Source organism: Alosa sapidissima, chromosome 15, assembly GCF_018492685.1.
Source record: "Alosa sapidissima isolate fAloSap1 chromosome 15, fAloSap1.pri, whole genome shotgun sequence".
Lineage (NCBI taxonomy): Eukaryota > Metazoa > Chordata > Actinopteri > Clupeiformes > Clupeidae > Alosa > Alosa sapidissima.
Genome location: NC_055971.1, coordinates 15,187,106 through 15,203,484, shown reverse-complemented (window position 1 = coordinate 15,203,484; position 16,379 = coordinate 15,187,106). Strand labels below are relative to the sequence as shown.

At 41.3% G+C, this 16,379-nt stretch overlaps 1 protein-coding gene across 1 annotated transcript; it reads left to right on the top strand.

Annotated features, from left to right (window-relative positions):
* The first annotated feature begins 1,943 nt into the window (after window positions 1-1,943).
* On the top strand, window positions 1,944-16,351 carry LOC121684327 (rhomboid-related protein 4-like). The gene is given in 8 exon segments (XM_042064323.1): window positions 1,944-2,440; window positions 11,822-12,257; window positions 12,747-12,879; window positions 13,502-13,590; window positions 14,250-14,303; window positions 14,641-14,922; window positions 15,373-15,467; window positions 15,469-16,351. Coding segments are annotated over 7 exon segments (1,224 nt in total). The 5' UTR covers window positions 1,944-2,440; the 3' UTR covers window positions 15,604-16,351.
* Window positions 16,352-16,379: the final 28 nt, after the last annotated feature.

Here is a 16,379-nt window from a genome sequence, read left to right as displayed (position 1 = left end):
ATCAGATACACACCCATAACTCACAACTCACACAGACACCTGCGCACATAATTCTGTCTTTCCTACCCCCCCCCCCCCCCCCCCCACCCTCTTGCTCTTACACACACACCCCTTATAACTGTCACACAGATACATACCCCTGTACTCATAACCCTGTCCCCTCTCTCCATTAAATCATTCCTGTACACACACACACACACACACAGACAGACACACAATTTCCTCTACAGAAAGGAGACAACAGAATCATAAAAAAAACACATAAAATCTGATCTCCATTCCAATTTCCACATGCGCAATCTGACTACCAGACTCACTGTAGGCTAACACATTTTCAGTCTGGACTTTTACAAGGTGCCTTGGGAGCTCCGTAAGAATTGGTTCATGACCAGCTTCGTACTTCCTACATGCTGAACCATATGCAGAATGATTCAATGTTGTGATACAAAAATATGTGTGTGAAATACACTGATTGATTAAGTAACCCTTAAAAAAAGTACACTATTGTGTGAAAAAATGGTTTAACTTTACACCAGTGTCCTGACAGGATGTTTACCAGGTGACAGTTTCACAAAGTTGCAGTTTTGAGATGCTGATCACCCTGGGAAATCCAGAAAAATTACTAACCAAAAAGCTGAATATTTGACCCAAGACAGAATCCACATCCATCACAGCACCTCAACCTATAGACTAGGGTGATATGCTAATATTGTCAAGCAGGTCCAATTCCTGAAAAGATCCTGATAAGTAGGCTATGTCCCACTGCAGTAGGGTCACTAAAGAAATCATCAGACAATTAAAAAGTTCAAATTTCACATAATAGTAGCCTAAGGATAAACAATTGAAAATATATAAGTGAGATCATTAGGGATAATAGGCCTATGGAAAATACACAAGTGCAAGGTATGTCTCAACTGCCAATCAAATGTCCTCAAGTATGAACCGACGAGAGAGAGACCATTTAAAACCAGTAGCGTGCGGTGACCATACATTTTGGTAGGGCAGAAAGCCTTTTTTTAATAGCCTATCTTTTTGGGCTACATTAAAATTACATATTTTACAGGACTTTGCTGTATGCTTAAATCATGTCACAGTCAGAATTGTAGATCAGTACTACCATCAGTTACGTTTGCACCGTTCTCATCCACTGATCTATAAAGAACACACAATGTTCTCATCACGTTAAACCAGCGGAGCATAGCAACGTTGTTGCTATGGGTAAACAAAACAATTTTTTTGTGTTCTGTCTGGCCTGCTAACTTTCCAATATGTTTAAGTAGTTGGATTTTATAACTGCAACTCAAGACAGTTGGGTGTTATGGATAATTGTCTGACCACTCGCTGTAGAACTAGGCTATATTATAGGATATATAGCTCATTCTGAATGCAGCAGCCTATGCCATACCTTTGAACACCGTTGCCTTTTCGTTTTTGCGCTGTCAAAAGATGCTATTAAATCCACTAGAAGCTAGCTACTAAACCAAGGAAGACACCAGGGTTAGCTTACGTATCTTCAACCTCTCAATTTTTTTTTTTTTTTTTTTAAATTTTTTTATAGAATCTCAACACGGTTAACAGGTGCAACACTCGCCATTTCTGCATCTTGAAATGAAACAATAGGCCTAACCAAAGATTCTAGAGCGCTCCGCCTAACTGGGGAATAATTTGAGCAGTTCTAATTATGACCATGGGGCAGACTACTTTACGCCCATACAGGCGTCTTTTAGCGCGCCGCGGATTGCAATCCTTATTGAAGCCGCCAGGGTTATGCGATAAATATTTGAGGAATGCGATCGTCGAGGTGCCCTGCCCCAACATTGCATGACACATTAAACTCAACGAGAATCGCCACCATCATCCAAAAGTTAATGTCAATAGACCAAAAATAGTTGGAAAGCCTACAGATACTGTAGATAATTAATGTGACAATCACATTATTAAAAGTAGACTTGGAGCAATTATTTACTGAGGAACTATTTTTTGTGGAGGATGCTTCAGGTAGTTCTCTGCCCCACCTGCCCATATGGACCGCACGCTCCTGTTTAAAACACATAGTTGGTGACAAAACACTGGTCCACGAACTCAGGTAGCCTACTAGACTAATACACCTCCGTGGGCAGGCTACCTTTCAATGCATTTCAAGTAGTCGCGCCAATTTTGAAAACATAAACATTAAAAATCCGTCACGTGACTATACGTCATGTTTCGTTTCGTTTCATGAGTTTGCACTTTTTCACAGTGCTGATGAAACTGTGTGAAATAATTATTTAAACTGACGTGTACAAAATGGCATATAAGCATAGCTGAAAGCTTTCTCAGGATGCATTGAAGTTTATTCGAGGATTGAGTCGAAACTGGAGAACGATAATCAACCATTTCAGGAGCAAGCTAACAGGAGCGAAATCCGGAAGCCCAGTTGTGTCCATCCTTCCCTTACAAGGTAGCCTACTTTTGACTCACTTATGTTACAACATTAAGTAATATTTTGCATGTTAAAATATGTAGCGTATGCTGCAAAACGACGATATACAAATGCTACGATTACATACATAGATCGATCACTGAACTATCCGTTACTTCATTGTTGGAGTTTGACAATTCGCTTGCTGCCCGCCTTTCAAACTTTCAAAGCTCACGTTGAATAGCTACACTTTGTATACATGTGTGACAATAACATGTTATGCAATAATTATACCACCGAAATGTTTCCCTATTTGTCCTATTTATATGTAGTGTAAACCAACGATCGTCCACAAATAATGGAGGGACGGGCCTGCTGCATGTGGAAAAAAAGATGGGGGTGTAGCTTGAAAAGAGTTCGAGAGGTCCATAATAGATAATAGACAGATTGTACAGCTCCAACGTCAGACATCTATTTCAAAAGGTCAGAGGTCGGACATTTAAATAGGCTAGTTATCTGATTGTTTCCACTGAGAAGACCGTATGCTCATGCATGCAGTAACAGACCCTGATAAGTATGCCCCACTGCAGGCTAGTTAACCCGCACTTGCCTATTTCTATGTTTTAAAATACGAGTGTTTTTATTTAGCCTCAATAGTTCCGACAGTGACACTGCAACAAACTGCACGTTTTGACATAGCCATTGTTTAGTTAGGCAACTTCTGGTATGATCATCTTCATCTTCTAATGTTGTAGCCTACACAGTGCGCAACTCCTACTTCTAATGTGCAAAATTCAGAGTTGTGTCTAACCTAACTCCACAGTGTGCACAATAGTGTTCCTACTCCACTACTGGTGTGCAAACTTGTTAGCCTGCATGTACTTTGACTGGAAAATACCCCACACCCCGACCCCATCACTACCACCACACACTTCACAGACACACACAGAGGGAAAAATATATTACCCCCAGATGGCCCTATATAATATACCCTTCCCTCACTAAACCACATCAGATCTTTTACTCATCACCACTTGATTAGTAGGCCTAATGTACAAAATAAAAAATAGTACCTTGAACCAAACTATATTTATTAAGGTTTCAAACATGCCATGGCAAATATGCAACTCTGGACCAACTATTTCCGACAGATGTAAAGTAACAAAGTACACACATTTAAAGTACAGTACTTAAGTATAAATGCAGAGTATCTGTACTTTACTCAAGTTTTCATTTTTCTTCCTACTTTTACTTTACTACATTTTTTAAATTAAATGTGTACTTTTACTCCACTACATTTTCATTAGCTGCATTATGTAGACTAATATAATATGCGAATGAAAACAAAAGTCTCTTTTCAGCATGTTAGATATTTGCAACTCCTGGATCTTCTGACCTGATGTCACCACAGGACACAGCAATGAATGAAGACATAGTGACAAGAGTTAAAGCCTAGCAAATATAGCTAAGACATAGCACACCAAAGCCTACTTAGGTTGTGTAAGGAACTGAATTAAATACAAATTAAATTTGTGTGATGTAAATACCTTTCTAAACATGTTGTATAAACTTCATTATAGGCCCATAAAAGGAAATAGCAGTGGAAAAGGAATGGCAGCCATACCTTTTTTCAAGCTTTGAAAGCATTGTGTATGAAGTGTAGGCACCAAGATTACTTTTATGTTTACTTAAGTCATTTTCTGATCAAATATCTGTACTTCTACTCAAGTGTGGGTTTTGGATACTTTATACAACTCTGATTAAACTCTGTTATGTTACCCACATACTGCCTCCCATGGCCGAAACTGGTATTATGACACTTGTTGGGCTGTGGCTAGTAATTTAGCATGCTAATTAAGTGTGCTTGCAAGCACACTTATTGTTCTTCTTAAGTTTTATTATTATTTTCCCGTCTCCCTAATTTTTTGTCAGCTCTAGCGCCTAGGCCCTTTGAGACAGAGACACCGTTCCAACTTTAAAACGTCCGGTCAGTACCGGTGTAAGTTGGTCGCGAAGATGACGTCAGGTGGGCGTGTCGTTCGTCCGCCATATTGGATTGAACAGAAAGCGAAACTAAATTTTCACAGGTCACAAATTTGGTCCGAACGCCATGAAACTTGACGTACATTATCCTTGGACCAAGCCTCACAAAAGTTACCAGAAGGATTTTTGATTTTCGAAAGCGTTTGCCTGTCACAGCCAAACAAAATCGGCGGCGAAGCTCCGAAACAGGAAGTCGTCCATATCTCAGGAACACTGTCACATATCGTTACCAAATTTTGTATTTGAACTGGGGACTCCAATGTGAGGGTGCATAAGCTAAAAAAAAAAGAAATATTCCAAAAGTTTCCATCATTTCCCAAACCACCCACAGGTATTTGGTAACTCTCACCATTCACCATTCACCTTCTATCACAATGCCTTCCAAGTATGCACAATGTCTATGGGCAGCCTTGCCCAACCATGAAATCCTTGCTCAGCCATGGGATAGTATGGACTTACGAACTGAAATGGCAAGGTGAACTTTTGAAATGCGTCTGCAGAAGCTAACAATCGCGAGGGAACAATTTTGCATTGTAGGCGTAACTAAGGGATGCAGTAACCCCACCAAAAACAACCGAAACTAGCCTACTCATTGTCAACATGTACATTAAATGTAACGTTTCATTGTGAATCAAATTAAAAGGTTCTCCTCCTTGCAAACGTTGGCATAGGCATATGGTGACAGATTAATTTAATAATGTTGCTGCGTGGATCACGGTAAGTGTGAATGAAGTGGCCACTTCTTAAGGGGACTCGCTGTTTGGAAGTAGGCTAAGTAAAATAGAGATGCTTCAAATAAGATAAGGTTAGGATATGCCCGCTTGACAACGCCAGAGATAGAACTGGCCTTTGTCCATAGCAACCATCCATTTAGAACGACCTGGCCTTCATAGCAACCAAAGATCTTAGCTGTGATTCATGTAGCCTACAGTATGCATTCAATGCGATGCAAAGTATAGAAAGGTGATGAAATATACAGAGACAGGTCAAGAAATATAGTGCAATGTAGACAGTAGTATTTACAGAAGGTGGTTTAGAGTAATATGAATTAAATATAAATATGTGCAGTGTATTAGCAGTTACCTCATATAATAAGTAGAATAATGTATGTAGATGTAGCAGTAACAGTATAATAGTAGAAATAATAATATAGATATATGCAGTGTATTAACAGAATATAATAAAACAGAATAATTATGGATATTCAATATGACAAATATATAACAGATATGTACATAACATACAGCTACTGTATGTGCAGTGTGGAAACAGTGTCATTGTAGTGCAGAAACAACATCATAAGAGTAGTAAGAATAATTCTATGTGCAGGATGAATAGTATGAAGATCAGTAGAATAACTATGTATAAATGTAATTACAGTAGGCATATGTACATTTGTAAATAAATAGAAAACTATGGGTGAGAGGGATAAATTAATTTTATTTAATCGTAAAAGTAAATTGCATTAAATGAAATTGCAATTAAAAATCTTTCCAGTAGGCTTTAATGTCACGCAAAAAGTACAACCAAAGCTGAGCTTGATCAACTACAACGTCTAAAGAACCAGAACTACAGTGTAGTTTTTTGCTGGGTCCCAGGCCATGTTGGTCTGAGGGGAAATGAGAAAGCAGACAGTGCTGCTAAGCAAGCCCTCAATGAAGAAGTCACAGAATGTCAAATCTGTGCCCCAGACCTTAAACCTATACTGAACTCTTACATCACAGATAAGTGGCAATCTGAATGGGATTAATGTACCAACATCAAGCAAGGAATGTGAATTTTGGCACATTTTCATGATCCACTGGGTCGTTATGGGCCACACAAAATACGGTGTTGCTAAAATTACTCCTATTGTGGCTATTAGAGACATGCGTTCATGAGTATTCAGCATCATTTAATGTGTTAAGTAAAATACATCCACACACAAAAAAAAAACATCACTAATGTTGTGGACATTACTTTATTCTGAGATACATCAATAGGCTCTCAAAACAATCCTAAACAGACATAAGGTCTTTATAGAGCAAATCCATATAGATTATTTGTCAAATAAACCAGTAAAACAGAATTAGGGGATGGAATATATAACATTCACACTCATAGCTCATATTTTTAAAATAAATCAGTGAAAAAGTATCCTGACAAACAAGCAGCATTTGAATTCCTTAGTCATATTTCATAATTTCAATTCTTCTAGGTTACCTGATAGCCCAGTTTGAGAGGTGCAAGACGCGTGACATTATTTATTTTTGCAGCCAATCACTGCTGTTGTTTTATTTTATTGATTTGATCTTAGTCATAGAAGCTAAATTCAAAGGCAGGCCACAGGTAAAATCCAACGAACCGCATTCACACCGCAAGCCAATAGTTGAATAGCCCTCTCCTAGAGCTTTTGCGGTATTGCCACTGCTCCAACACTGAAAGGCACTGTTAGAATGCTTGGATCAAGTAGGGTTGTGCCTCGTGCTAGAATGCTTGGATCAAGTAGGGTTGATGCCACGCCCCCACATGCCAGTCACTAATTCCTGCTGTAACAGGCTAAAACATAAAAAAAACCTTTCCCTGAAAATGAAATTGAGCCTACTTTAAAGGCTGTCAACCAAACAGTTATCACGTATTAGTCTACCGTCTTGCAAAATAAAAGACTTATTAGTCTACCCTCTTATTCAAATAATTCCTGACTGTGACGTGAATGTGTAGCCTAATTGTCTTTTTGTAGCCTACATGTCTCGCAGGCCTATAGCCTACATTGGACGTAATAGGTAGCCTAATGTTTTAGCAGAAAATATAGATTTATTATTGTTAGGCTACAACTAGGACATTCTAGCGCTCAAATATTTTTGCAAGGCTACAGCGAGCGCCAAATGCGTCTTTCTCCTCTGTGTTAAAATAAACCATTTCTTTCGTTAATTATAGGATCAGAAGGTAGCCTATTTGTCTTTCACTAAGGCTTGTATTTCATGCATTTAGCAAAAGTCCCAGACAGCAGCGGAGTGGTAATCGGGATTCTTATTTGTAAAAGTGTTTTTACTTCGCCCTCCTATATAGCCTGGACTGCGTGATCGCAGCCCTTTACTTTCGTTTCCCGCCGCCCTCATAGTCAGCATAGACGGTAGCCTGATAACGTGGGATGCTGCATAGTACTAAGATTTTAAATGAGTGACCATGATAGTAGTCTTAAGTAGCTTTTTTGCTGGGCCCAGCGTAGGCTGGCAATGTGTAATATTCCACTGGTTGGTGCACACGCAAGTGTTCGGATTGATTGTCTATCCGTTTTTCACAACAATTTTCTTGGAGCGGATCTTCCACACAACTTCGGTAGCCTGGTCAGTATGTCTCTCTTAGCTGTCCACTTTCATCAGGCCGTATAGCCTATATAATATATTTTTTATTTTTTTATGTAGAACATTATACATGTATTTCTGTACAGACATACCTATAGGCTAATTAATTAGTGTTTACCACACTAACCCCGCCCCCCCCACGATATCATCGTCCATCGCGATGTTTTACTGTAAACATCGTCAAATGGCAATTTAGGCGACATCGCCCAACCCTAGGATCAAGCCAGGTTCAGCATAGCGTACTGTATGCCACTGTCTGCTCACGTTGGTGACCGGACCAGGGCAAGCACACTTTTGCAGTTCCCACCGGAAATGCAGTCTAGTTCAGGTTGATATCTCTTCAGCACTATACCTTGTCATTTTTTTTAATGACATCATCGCCCTTATTTCCTCTCATTCTTTTGATGCGTGTAGCTCATTTTTTGGATATTTTTACCTCAATTCTTACACATGGCACCTTTAAACACCACAGAATGAGTTAGGCCTATAAGCTAATGATTTAGGTCCACAAGTGTGTGGTCTGTTACCATACACAGTTGCTAGCAAAACCAAACTGCCAAAAGACATGTAGGCTATCGCTTGGGTTCTCTATTTGCCAGCCTTGTACAATTAGTGTGTGAGTGCTGATGAAAGGGGTTGCCTGTGCGCGTGTCTGGAAGCGAAGCATTCTGTGGTTACAGCTGATGCATTTTTGTGCTGTCTGTGCATTCCAGACATACTTGACCATGAAAGAACTGCTATCCGCTCTGTGTGTGTTGTGCATTTTTGCACATTGTTTTTCAGCCTCTCTCCATCTATCTCTCATGCCCTGCGTAGGTTGGCTTGTGATGGTGGCGCGTGGCTGTCTCACCCTAAATACAAGGGCATCATTCATTCTCTACCACTGATGTGTTCAGCAAACACACACATACAGACACACACACACACACACACACACACATTCATCCCTCATAAGAACCTACGCTTGTCTTGTCTTCACACATTCACACAAACCCATTCCACTCCCTCTCCATCTTTCTCACACACATGCACACAACACCCCTCACGGACAGTGCCAAGTGAAGGGAAGGGGGAGGAGAGGAAGGAAAGGACGAATTAGAGAGGAGAAATGCTGTGAACTCTTCTGACCGGAATTTCAGTGGCCACAGACTCACTTCCAGCCTCCCACACACAACGGGGACAACAAGCCTTTTGACGGCCTAGTTTAGTCGGATGTGTTTGTGTGTGTGGAGGGATAAAAATGTGGTGTTTGACTGCCCAATAGTAAGGATTTGCACAGGACACACACATATAGTACGGTCCTAATGCAGTTAAATTTTGAATGTCTCAGCAAAAATGAGGTTTGTGCCCTACTCCTATGAAGTGAATTTTGTTACTTTTGCTTGCAGGCCAAAAACTCCTCACTGTCATAATCCTGAAAGGTGCTCTAGTGTCATACCTCTAAATCATGTCTTAGGCCAGCAGCTTTACCGGTATAAAGTATATTTTTTTGGGCTTTTTGCCTTTAATATTGATACAGGACAGTGCCGAATGACAGGAAGCAAGTGGGAGAAAGAGATGGGGTGGGATCGGGAAATTACCGGGGTCGGACTCGAACCCGGGTACTAGTGGGCACCTGGACCCAAGGTGGTACAGACAAAGTCCTTTCAGCCAAGTCCCTCCACTCGGCGGCCATATTGAACGCATCGGGCGTCTATTTCGGGCAGAACTGCGCGTGTACAAGGTTTCATGACACCAACCTCGCTCCAGCTGCGAGATCACACCATATGATTGGCACGATGTGTTCACAACATACCACATGATTGCCACAATGTATTCACATGCCAACTTTTGGCAGCGGAAGGGGCGGAATATGTGTAGATGACTGCCATGTACGAACGAACCCCATACATTTCTATGGGTGATTCTTTGAGTGCCGCGTCTCCTCATTAGAAAGTCTCTGGTACAGACGCTGTAGCCAGTGGGGCCACAGTGCCCCCAGGGGCCAGCATCTTCTTTATGGTTGCACGCACTCTTATTCTCAGGAGTTAGGAGGACTCCTATTCCCTCAGGCTTGAGTCATTATAGGCCTAAAAAAAGAAAACGCTTTATATTAGTTATGCTTGTGATCAAGGCAAAACATTCGTGGCTATACATGGCCATAAGTTACCCATAAAATCACTCTGCTATGTTTTTATAATCAGAAATTGCATTTTGTATGGACATCATAGTGTTAAAAAAAAAACGAGAGGTCTATCCGACCAGATTTCCAGCTTAGTGCATTACCCGACAATGCGTGAAGGCAGTGGTCCTCAAACTGCCATGGTCACACACTGATGTGCTTGAGTGGGTAAGAGCCAGGTGTGTTTAGTATTATTTATGATTTACACAGTGATCACATTTTTGGTCTGCCAGGGAAATTCTTGCTTTCATAAATGGTGTGCTTTCTCACAAAAGCATAAAATCGCTGTGCTCAACTAGCTGGCTGTGATTAAGCATTCTCAGTCCTCACCAACCTATGGGCCTAGCCAGTCACGTTAATGGAGGTCCTTCTCATCTGCTGATATTACATCATTACATTACATTACATTACATTTGGCTGACGCTTTTTAACCAAAGCGACTAACAACATGGTAAACAGTAAGTTTTTAGAACAATTCTCACAATTTTAGGACAGTTTAAAAAAAAACATTAGAGTACAGTAAGAATAAGTGCGTCGGTGAGTGCTGTTTTTAACAGTTACTTGTCAGTTTAAAACGGCTGGTGAGTGCTAGGATCAGTAAGACTTGTTGTAAGTGTTGCTATGAGAGTAGATGTTCTCTAAAGAGCTGGGTCTTCAGGAGTTTTTTGAAAGTGGAAAAGGATGTCCCTGTCCTTGTAGGAACTGGCAGTGTGTTCCACCAACGAGGAACAACAGATGAGAAAAGTTTGGATTGGCTTGAGCGTACCGGTGGTAGAGCTAGACGTCGTTCGTCAGAGGAGCGCAGCGGTCTGGAGGTAGTGTAAGTCTGTATGAGGGCATTCAAGTGATAGAGCAACAGGCGAGTCCTCCATTGCTATCCTGCCCCTCATTGCCTTGATCAATAGCAGAGTGGTACCCTCATCGTCGTCATACTCAATTCTTAATTCTCAATTCTAGATACTGCTCCATTGGGATGTGTTTATGGTGCATGTTTCAACTGATACAGTGGTTCTTCTTCTCCACTAATGCCTTCTTCTTCTCCACAAATGCCTTAACATTGTTTTCTGGTTATTGCACTGTCAATATCTTGTACAACAGACGTGATGGCAAAATCTAAATGTCTACCTTTTAGCAACCGGGAAGAATTACCGGGAACACTTTTTATTTAAATGTCACTTACAAAGACATCATACCATACTGAAAGCTAATATTTTGTCACTAGCAACCTACATCTGTTCTCTGTTAAACACAGTTGCATTTTCAGCTCTGAACAAAACCGTTCAGGAGTTCTAGTCTGAATCATGACTCCAAACAGCTCTGGTTCGGGCATAGTTGCTCCACAACGGAACAAGTCCAGACCAAACTTACTGACCTCAAATGTTATGGGCGGGGCTAAGTTCGGTTGGCATCCAGGCTAAGCCTAATCAGGAGAATCGAGAGAATTCCCGAATTCCCATTGGTCAGTAGTTAGAACTGATTTGTCTCTGTCGCTGGCATTTGTTCATCTTTTAGATGACAATGTTGGGGTGGGAACGAACACCACCGTTTTGAAAGTTGAGGGAGACATGTCCGCCCTGTCCACCCCCTAATAACGCCCCTGGTACCAGTGATGACTTATGAGAATCTGTTTACATTAATCAAATAACCTGCATTAGAAATGTATAGCATAGAAGTGATGGAACGATGATTTAAGTATTTAGATATTTCTGTTATTTTCTGCGTTATAAAGGCAAGAATTGACAGGTTTTGGTATCTTTTGTCCACTTTGTGTGATGGGATGCAATAAAGTAAGAGGCACAAAAGCAGACACCAAGACACAAACACATGCAGCCCAAAGACCTTTATTTGACATTTTATTTGTTTTTCTCTCAGATGATGCGGAACCCACGGCGCGGCGCCAACCTGGGCCTGGTGCTGCTGGCCTCCCAGATCTTCCAGGTGGGCATTGACAACATCCCGCCCGTCACGCTGGCCACGCTGGGCCTGAACGTCTACCTCTTCCTGTTCCCCGCCGCCCCGCTGATGAGCGCGTGCGTGAGCGTCCAGGAGGCCTACTGGCACAGAGACTGGCGCCGGCTGCTGCTTTCGCCTTTTCACCACGTGGACGATTGGCACCTGTACTACAACATGCTCTCGCTCATCTGGAAGGGCAAGAAGCTGGAGCAACGCCTGGGCGGGCCCTGGTTTGCCTACCTGCTTGGCGTCTTCTCCCTGCTCACTGGATTGGTCTATCTGCTCCTGGAGGCGGGGTTAGCGGAACTGACGGGTGACTGGTCCTACGGCATGCAGTGTGCTGTGGGATTCTCAGGTGAGATGAACATGCCCCCAGAATGTAGCACTGTAGCTGCCTGGCAGCTCTAGCTGGTGGCTGCATCAACTCGAGCTAGGTAGAACCAATTTTTATTTATTTATTTTTTTCTCGTACTGACAGTACTCGATGACCTCGAAAAACAGAGATCTATGTGAAAAATTGCCTGAAATCTCCTTTAAAGTCGGTACAGTAGTGTGAATGTAATAGTCACAGAGGTATAGAGGTCTGGAGCTGGGGTATGTGTGTGCATCACACACCACGTGTGTACATTTAGAGGTACAGTATGGACCATAATGATAATGGAGTTCCATTATCAGCATCATAGTTGGCCCCACAAGACTTCCTTTTTAACATTCCATATGTTATCTTAATGCAGAGGAAGTAGATTGGGGCCCAAATAGAACGTTCAAGCATTGTTTTTGTTTTTATTGTTGAAAGGGTCAATATGTGCTATAGATACTATATTATATGTCTATTGGGTTTCAGGTGTGCTGTTTGGGTTAAAAGTGGTGAATAACCATTACAACCCTGGAGATGTCACACATGTCTTGGGCTTCCCTGTGGCCAACCGCTATGCCTGCTGGGTAGAGCTGGTTGCCATACACATTATAGCACCTGGGTGAGTTTTATTCAGAAAACATACAGTACACACACACACACACACACACACACACACACACACACACACACAAACATTTACATTCATAGTACCATTATTTTGCTGTCTGTTAATATTGGTTAAACGAGTAACATTTCTTACATGAGGAAATGTGGGATTGTGTGGTCTAATAGTTTTGATGTGAATGTATATTTAAATGTAGGCTCAGAGGCGTGGACTCTATATGCTATATTGGATCTCAGAATGTAGATAATAATCTCATTTAGTCACACGAGAACTGACCGAAAGAGGTGAGGATGAGTGAGGGGAGGAGAAGAGAGAAATGGATGGAAGGGTAAAGAAACAGAATGAAAAAGGCAGCAGAAACAAGTGGGAGAAAGAGAGAGAGGGTAAATGGGAGAGAGGGTTGAGAGAACATTCTCTCCACTCTGTAATTACTGCTGTGTGTGTGTGTGTGTGTGTGTGTTTTTTTGTCTCTGTGTGTGTTTAGTAATTACAGTATGCTACAGCTGGGAGCACAGTGTGTTTGTGCGCATCTGTTAAGACACATAATTACAGTGTGTGTGTGTGTGTGCATGTAGAGGAGACCCACACATTCTTACACAGAATGTCTTTTGTGCAGGACCTCTTTTGTGGGACACCTGGCAGGTATTCTGGTAGGGCTGCTGTATACCATGGGGCCACTCAAGAAGGCTATGACAACATGTGCAGGTACAAACACGTGTGTGTGTGTGTGTGTGTGTGTCTGTGTGTCTGTGTGTTTTGACCCTTTGATAAACAGAATTAATTTTAAAGCTATATTTGCCTGAGGAACATTTTTGTCTCAGCAGAAGCCAAGACTACCAACAGAACGAAAACATTTTTTCAGAAAGTCTTTTTTTGTTTTGTCAAGTAATCACAGAATTAGCGGCATATTTCTCTGTGTTGGGGTGCTGTTCATCATGTTGGAAGATAATTTCTAATACTGACTGGTGGACTATACATTATAAAGAATGTTACACTTGATGATGAGCTCATCAATCACAGAGAAAAGTCTCTACTGGTTGCTGGTCCTGGCAGTAATAGGTGTCATTCTATATCCTTTATTATAATCATTACAGAATAAATAAAAATAAGTAAAAATAATATTTTTAATAAGTAAAAATAATATTTTATTAGGATGTCAGTGCAGTTTGTTGATTTATAGTACTATGTCTAATGACTGACTGACTCTATTATTGTGTTGCATGCTTTAAATGTCAAAAGCACTTTTAGCTGCATTCTGTGTATGAAAGGTGCTATACAAATAAAGCTTATTATTATTATTATTATTATTATTATTATTATTATTATTATGTCTTGTAGTAACCTAGCTATGATTTATGTTATAGGATTGGTGGCCGCAGGGGGATTCTCACAGCCGGCTTCACACTTTAACTCCTCAGGTGCGTATGACGCATGGGTGTAGTGTAGGTGTGTATGGGTAACATGTCTGACATAGCAGATACCGGGCCCGGGAGATACCAGGAGTTTGAGAATGGAATCTCGGGGTGATAACAGGAGCGCATGCACAGTGTTGCACGTGCAGTAAAGCAAGCTGTAAGGTGTGATCGAAGGTTGACCAATAGCCTTCTAGTGTTTGTGTAACAAATTGGTGTTCATTTAATCTGGTATTCATGGTATTTGTGTATGAGAGGGTGATATGTCGTCATTTGATAAGGTATGTTTCTCTATTGTGTGTGTGTGTGTGTGTGTGTGTGTTGTGTGTGTGTGTGTGTGTAGGAGTGAGTGGACGGCGAAACTATCCTGCATATGACTCTACTTACCCTCCTCGTGCACCTACTTCCCGGAACCCCTATCCCCCCCAGAATCATTCACACACTAGTGCATACCCCCCAAACTCACACACTTACACTCACACTGACCCACACCCCCAAAACACACCCAGTGACCCTAACACACACTCCCCAAGTGCACCTCCCTATGTGGCGCATCCCTACACAGGAGGCATGTCTGAAGAGGAGCAATACCAGGCAGCACTCAGAGCCAGCCTTAATGACAGAGGTGAGAGACAGAACATACACACAGACACACAGGGAGGACCTAGATGGGTACTCACACACACTCAATCACACGTACACACACAACAATGGATACTAACAGACACAGCACATGCACTGGCATAACATACGCACAACAATGCATGTGATGTATCCATGACTGCTAGCATCTGTTGTTAGTGTGGGATGAATGCAGCTTTGCTATGCTGCTATTTGATTGTTGTGGTTCTGCCTCCATCTAGTGGACAAACAGTAGGAAGTAGCAGTCTAACTCAAACAAGCCAGAAATATTTTTGGCCTATGTGACCTCATCCTAATTTCCTCTTATGAGTACAGACTAGTGAACTGGCTAGTTCAGTCCAGACTAGTGAACTGGCTAGTTCAGTCCAGACTAGTGAACTTGCTAGTTCAGTCCAGACTAGTGAACTGGCTATTTCCTGTATGTGTCCACCAGGGGGCTCTGCTCCGTCCAGACCTGAGTACGGCTTCCAAATCCCCCCTGATCCCACCTCCGAGGAGATCCGCAGGCGTCGTCTACAACGATTTGCTAATTGACCATTTTGACGGAAAGGAGCCACAGAACTCTAAGCGGCAGTCTGCTAAACAGACTGGAAAGGATGTATGTCACCAGTGCAACAGGGTTGTGTGCATCCCTATGGGGGATAAAAGCAGACCCAATGACTGATGGGCCAGCTGTCTAACAGGAGATATTTCAAGTTTACATGCTCTTGATTTACTTCTGTGTGTAATTTCCATGAAGAATGTCCAGCTTATGCCGTATGTCAAAATGTCAAAAGATTGAAAGTATTGCTTTTTGTATCAGTGATGGTCTGGTTTGAATTTAAATATTTCTGATGTTGTTGCCGCCAAGTCTTAAAGTTTTGAAGCTATCAATTCATTAACTCACACTACAAGCTTACCCTCAGGGGATTTCCACTTCATAGTTTTGTACACAATATCATCTGCTTAAAATAGGCGGGAGATCCTGGTGTGTGACAGTCTATCCATGTATTGGTATTGTTACCCAGAAGTGCCAGCCACACTGTAACACTAGAGAAAATGGAGGAAAAAGGCCACGTTGTCCAGGCGGGAGGATTTAAAGGAAGATGAAAGAAGACTACATAAGTTAGTAGGACTTAAATTGCAGATGTTGGACAGTGAGTGCTATGATAATATGATATGCTGAAAGCTTGTCATTAGACTTTTAATGATTGCTTTCTATGCACTACTTGTTTGTACCACTCCCCCTGCTAGTGTGTGTTGATCATTCATTATCTGTCTATCTGTCTATCAGGTTTTCTCAACTTTTTTTGTTATTGTACAGCACTTTAGTCAACTGTGTTGTTTTAAGTGCTTTATAAATCTTGTGCTATTATTATAAAATATATGTATTTTTTGAATAAGATGTACATAAATACATTTTGCAACTTTTACTCTGTCTTCAAACTTTGATACATGATC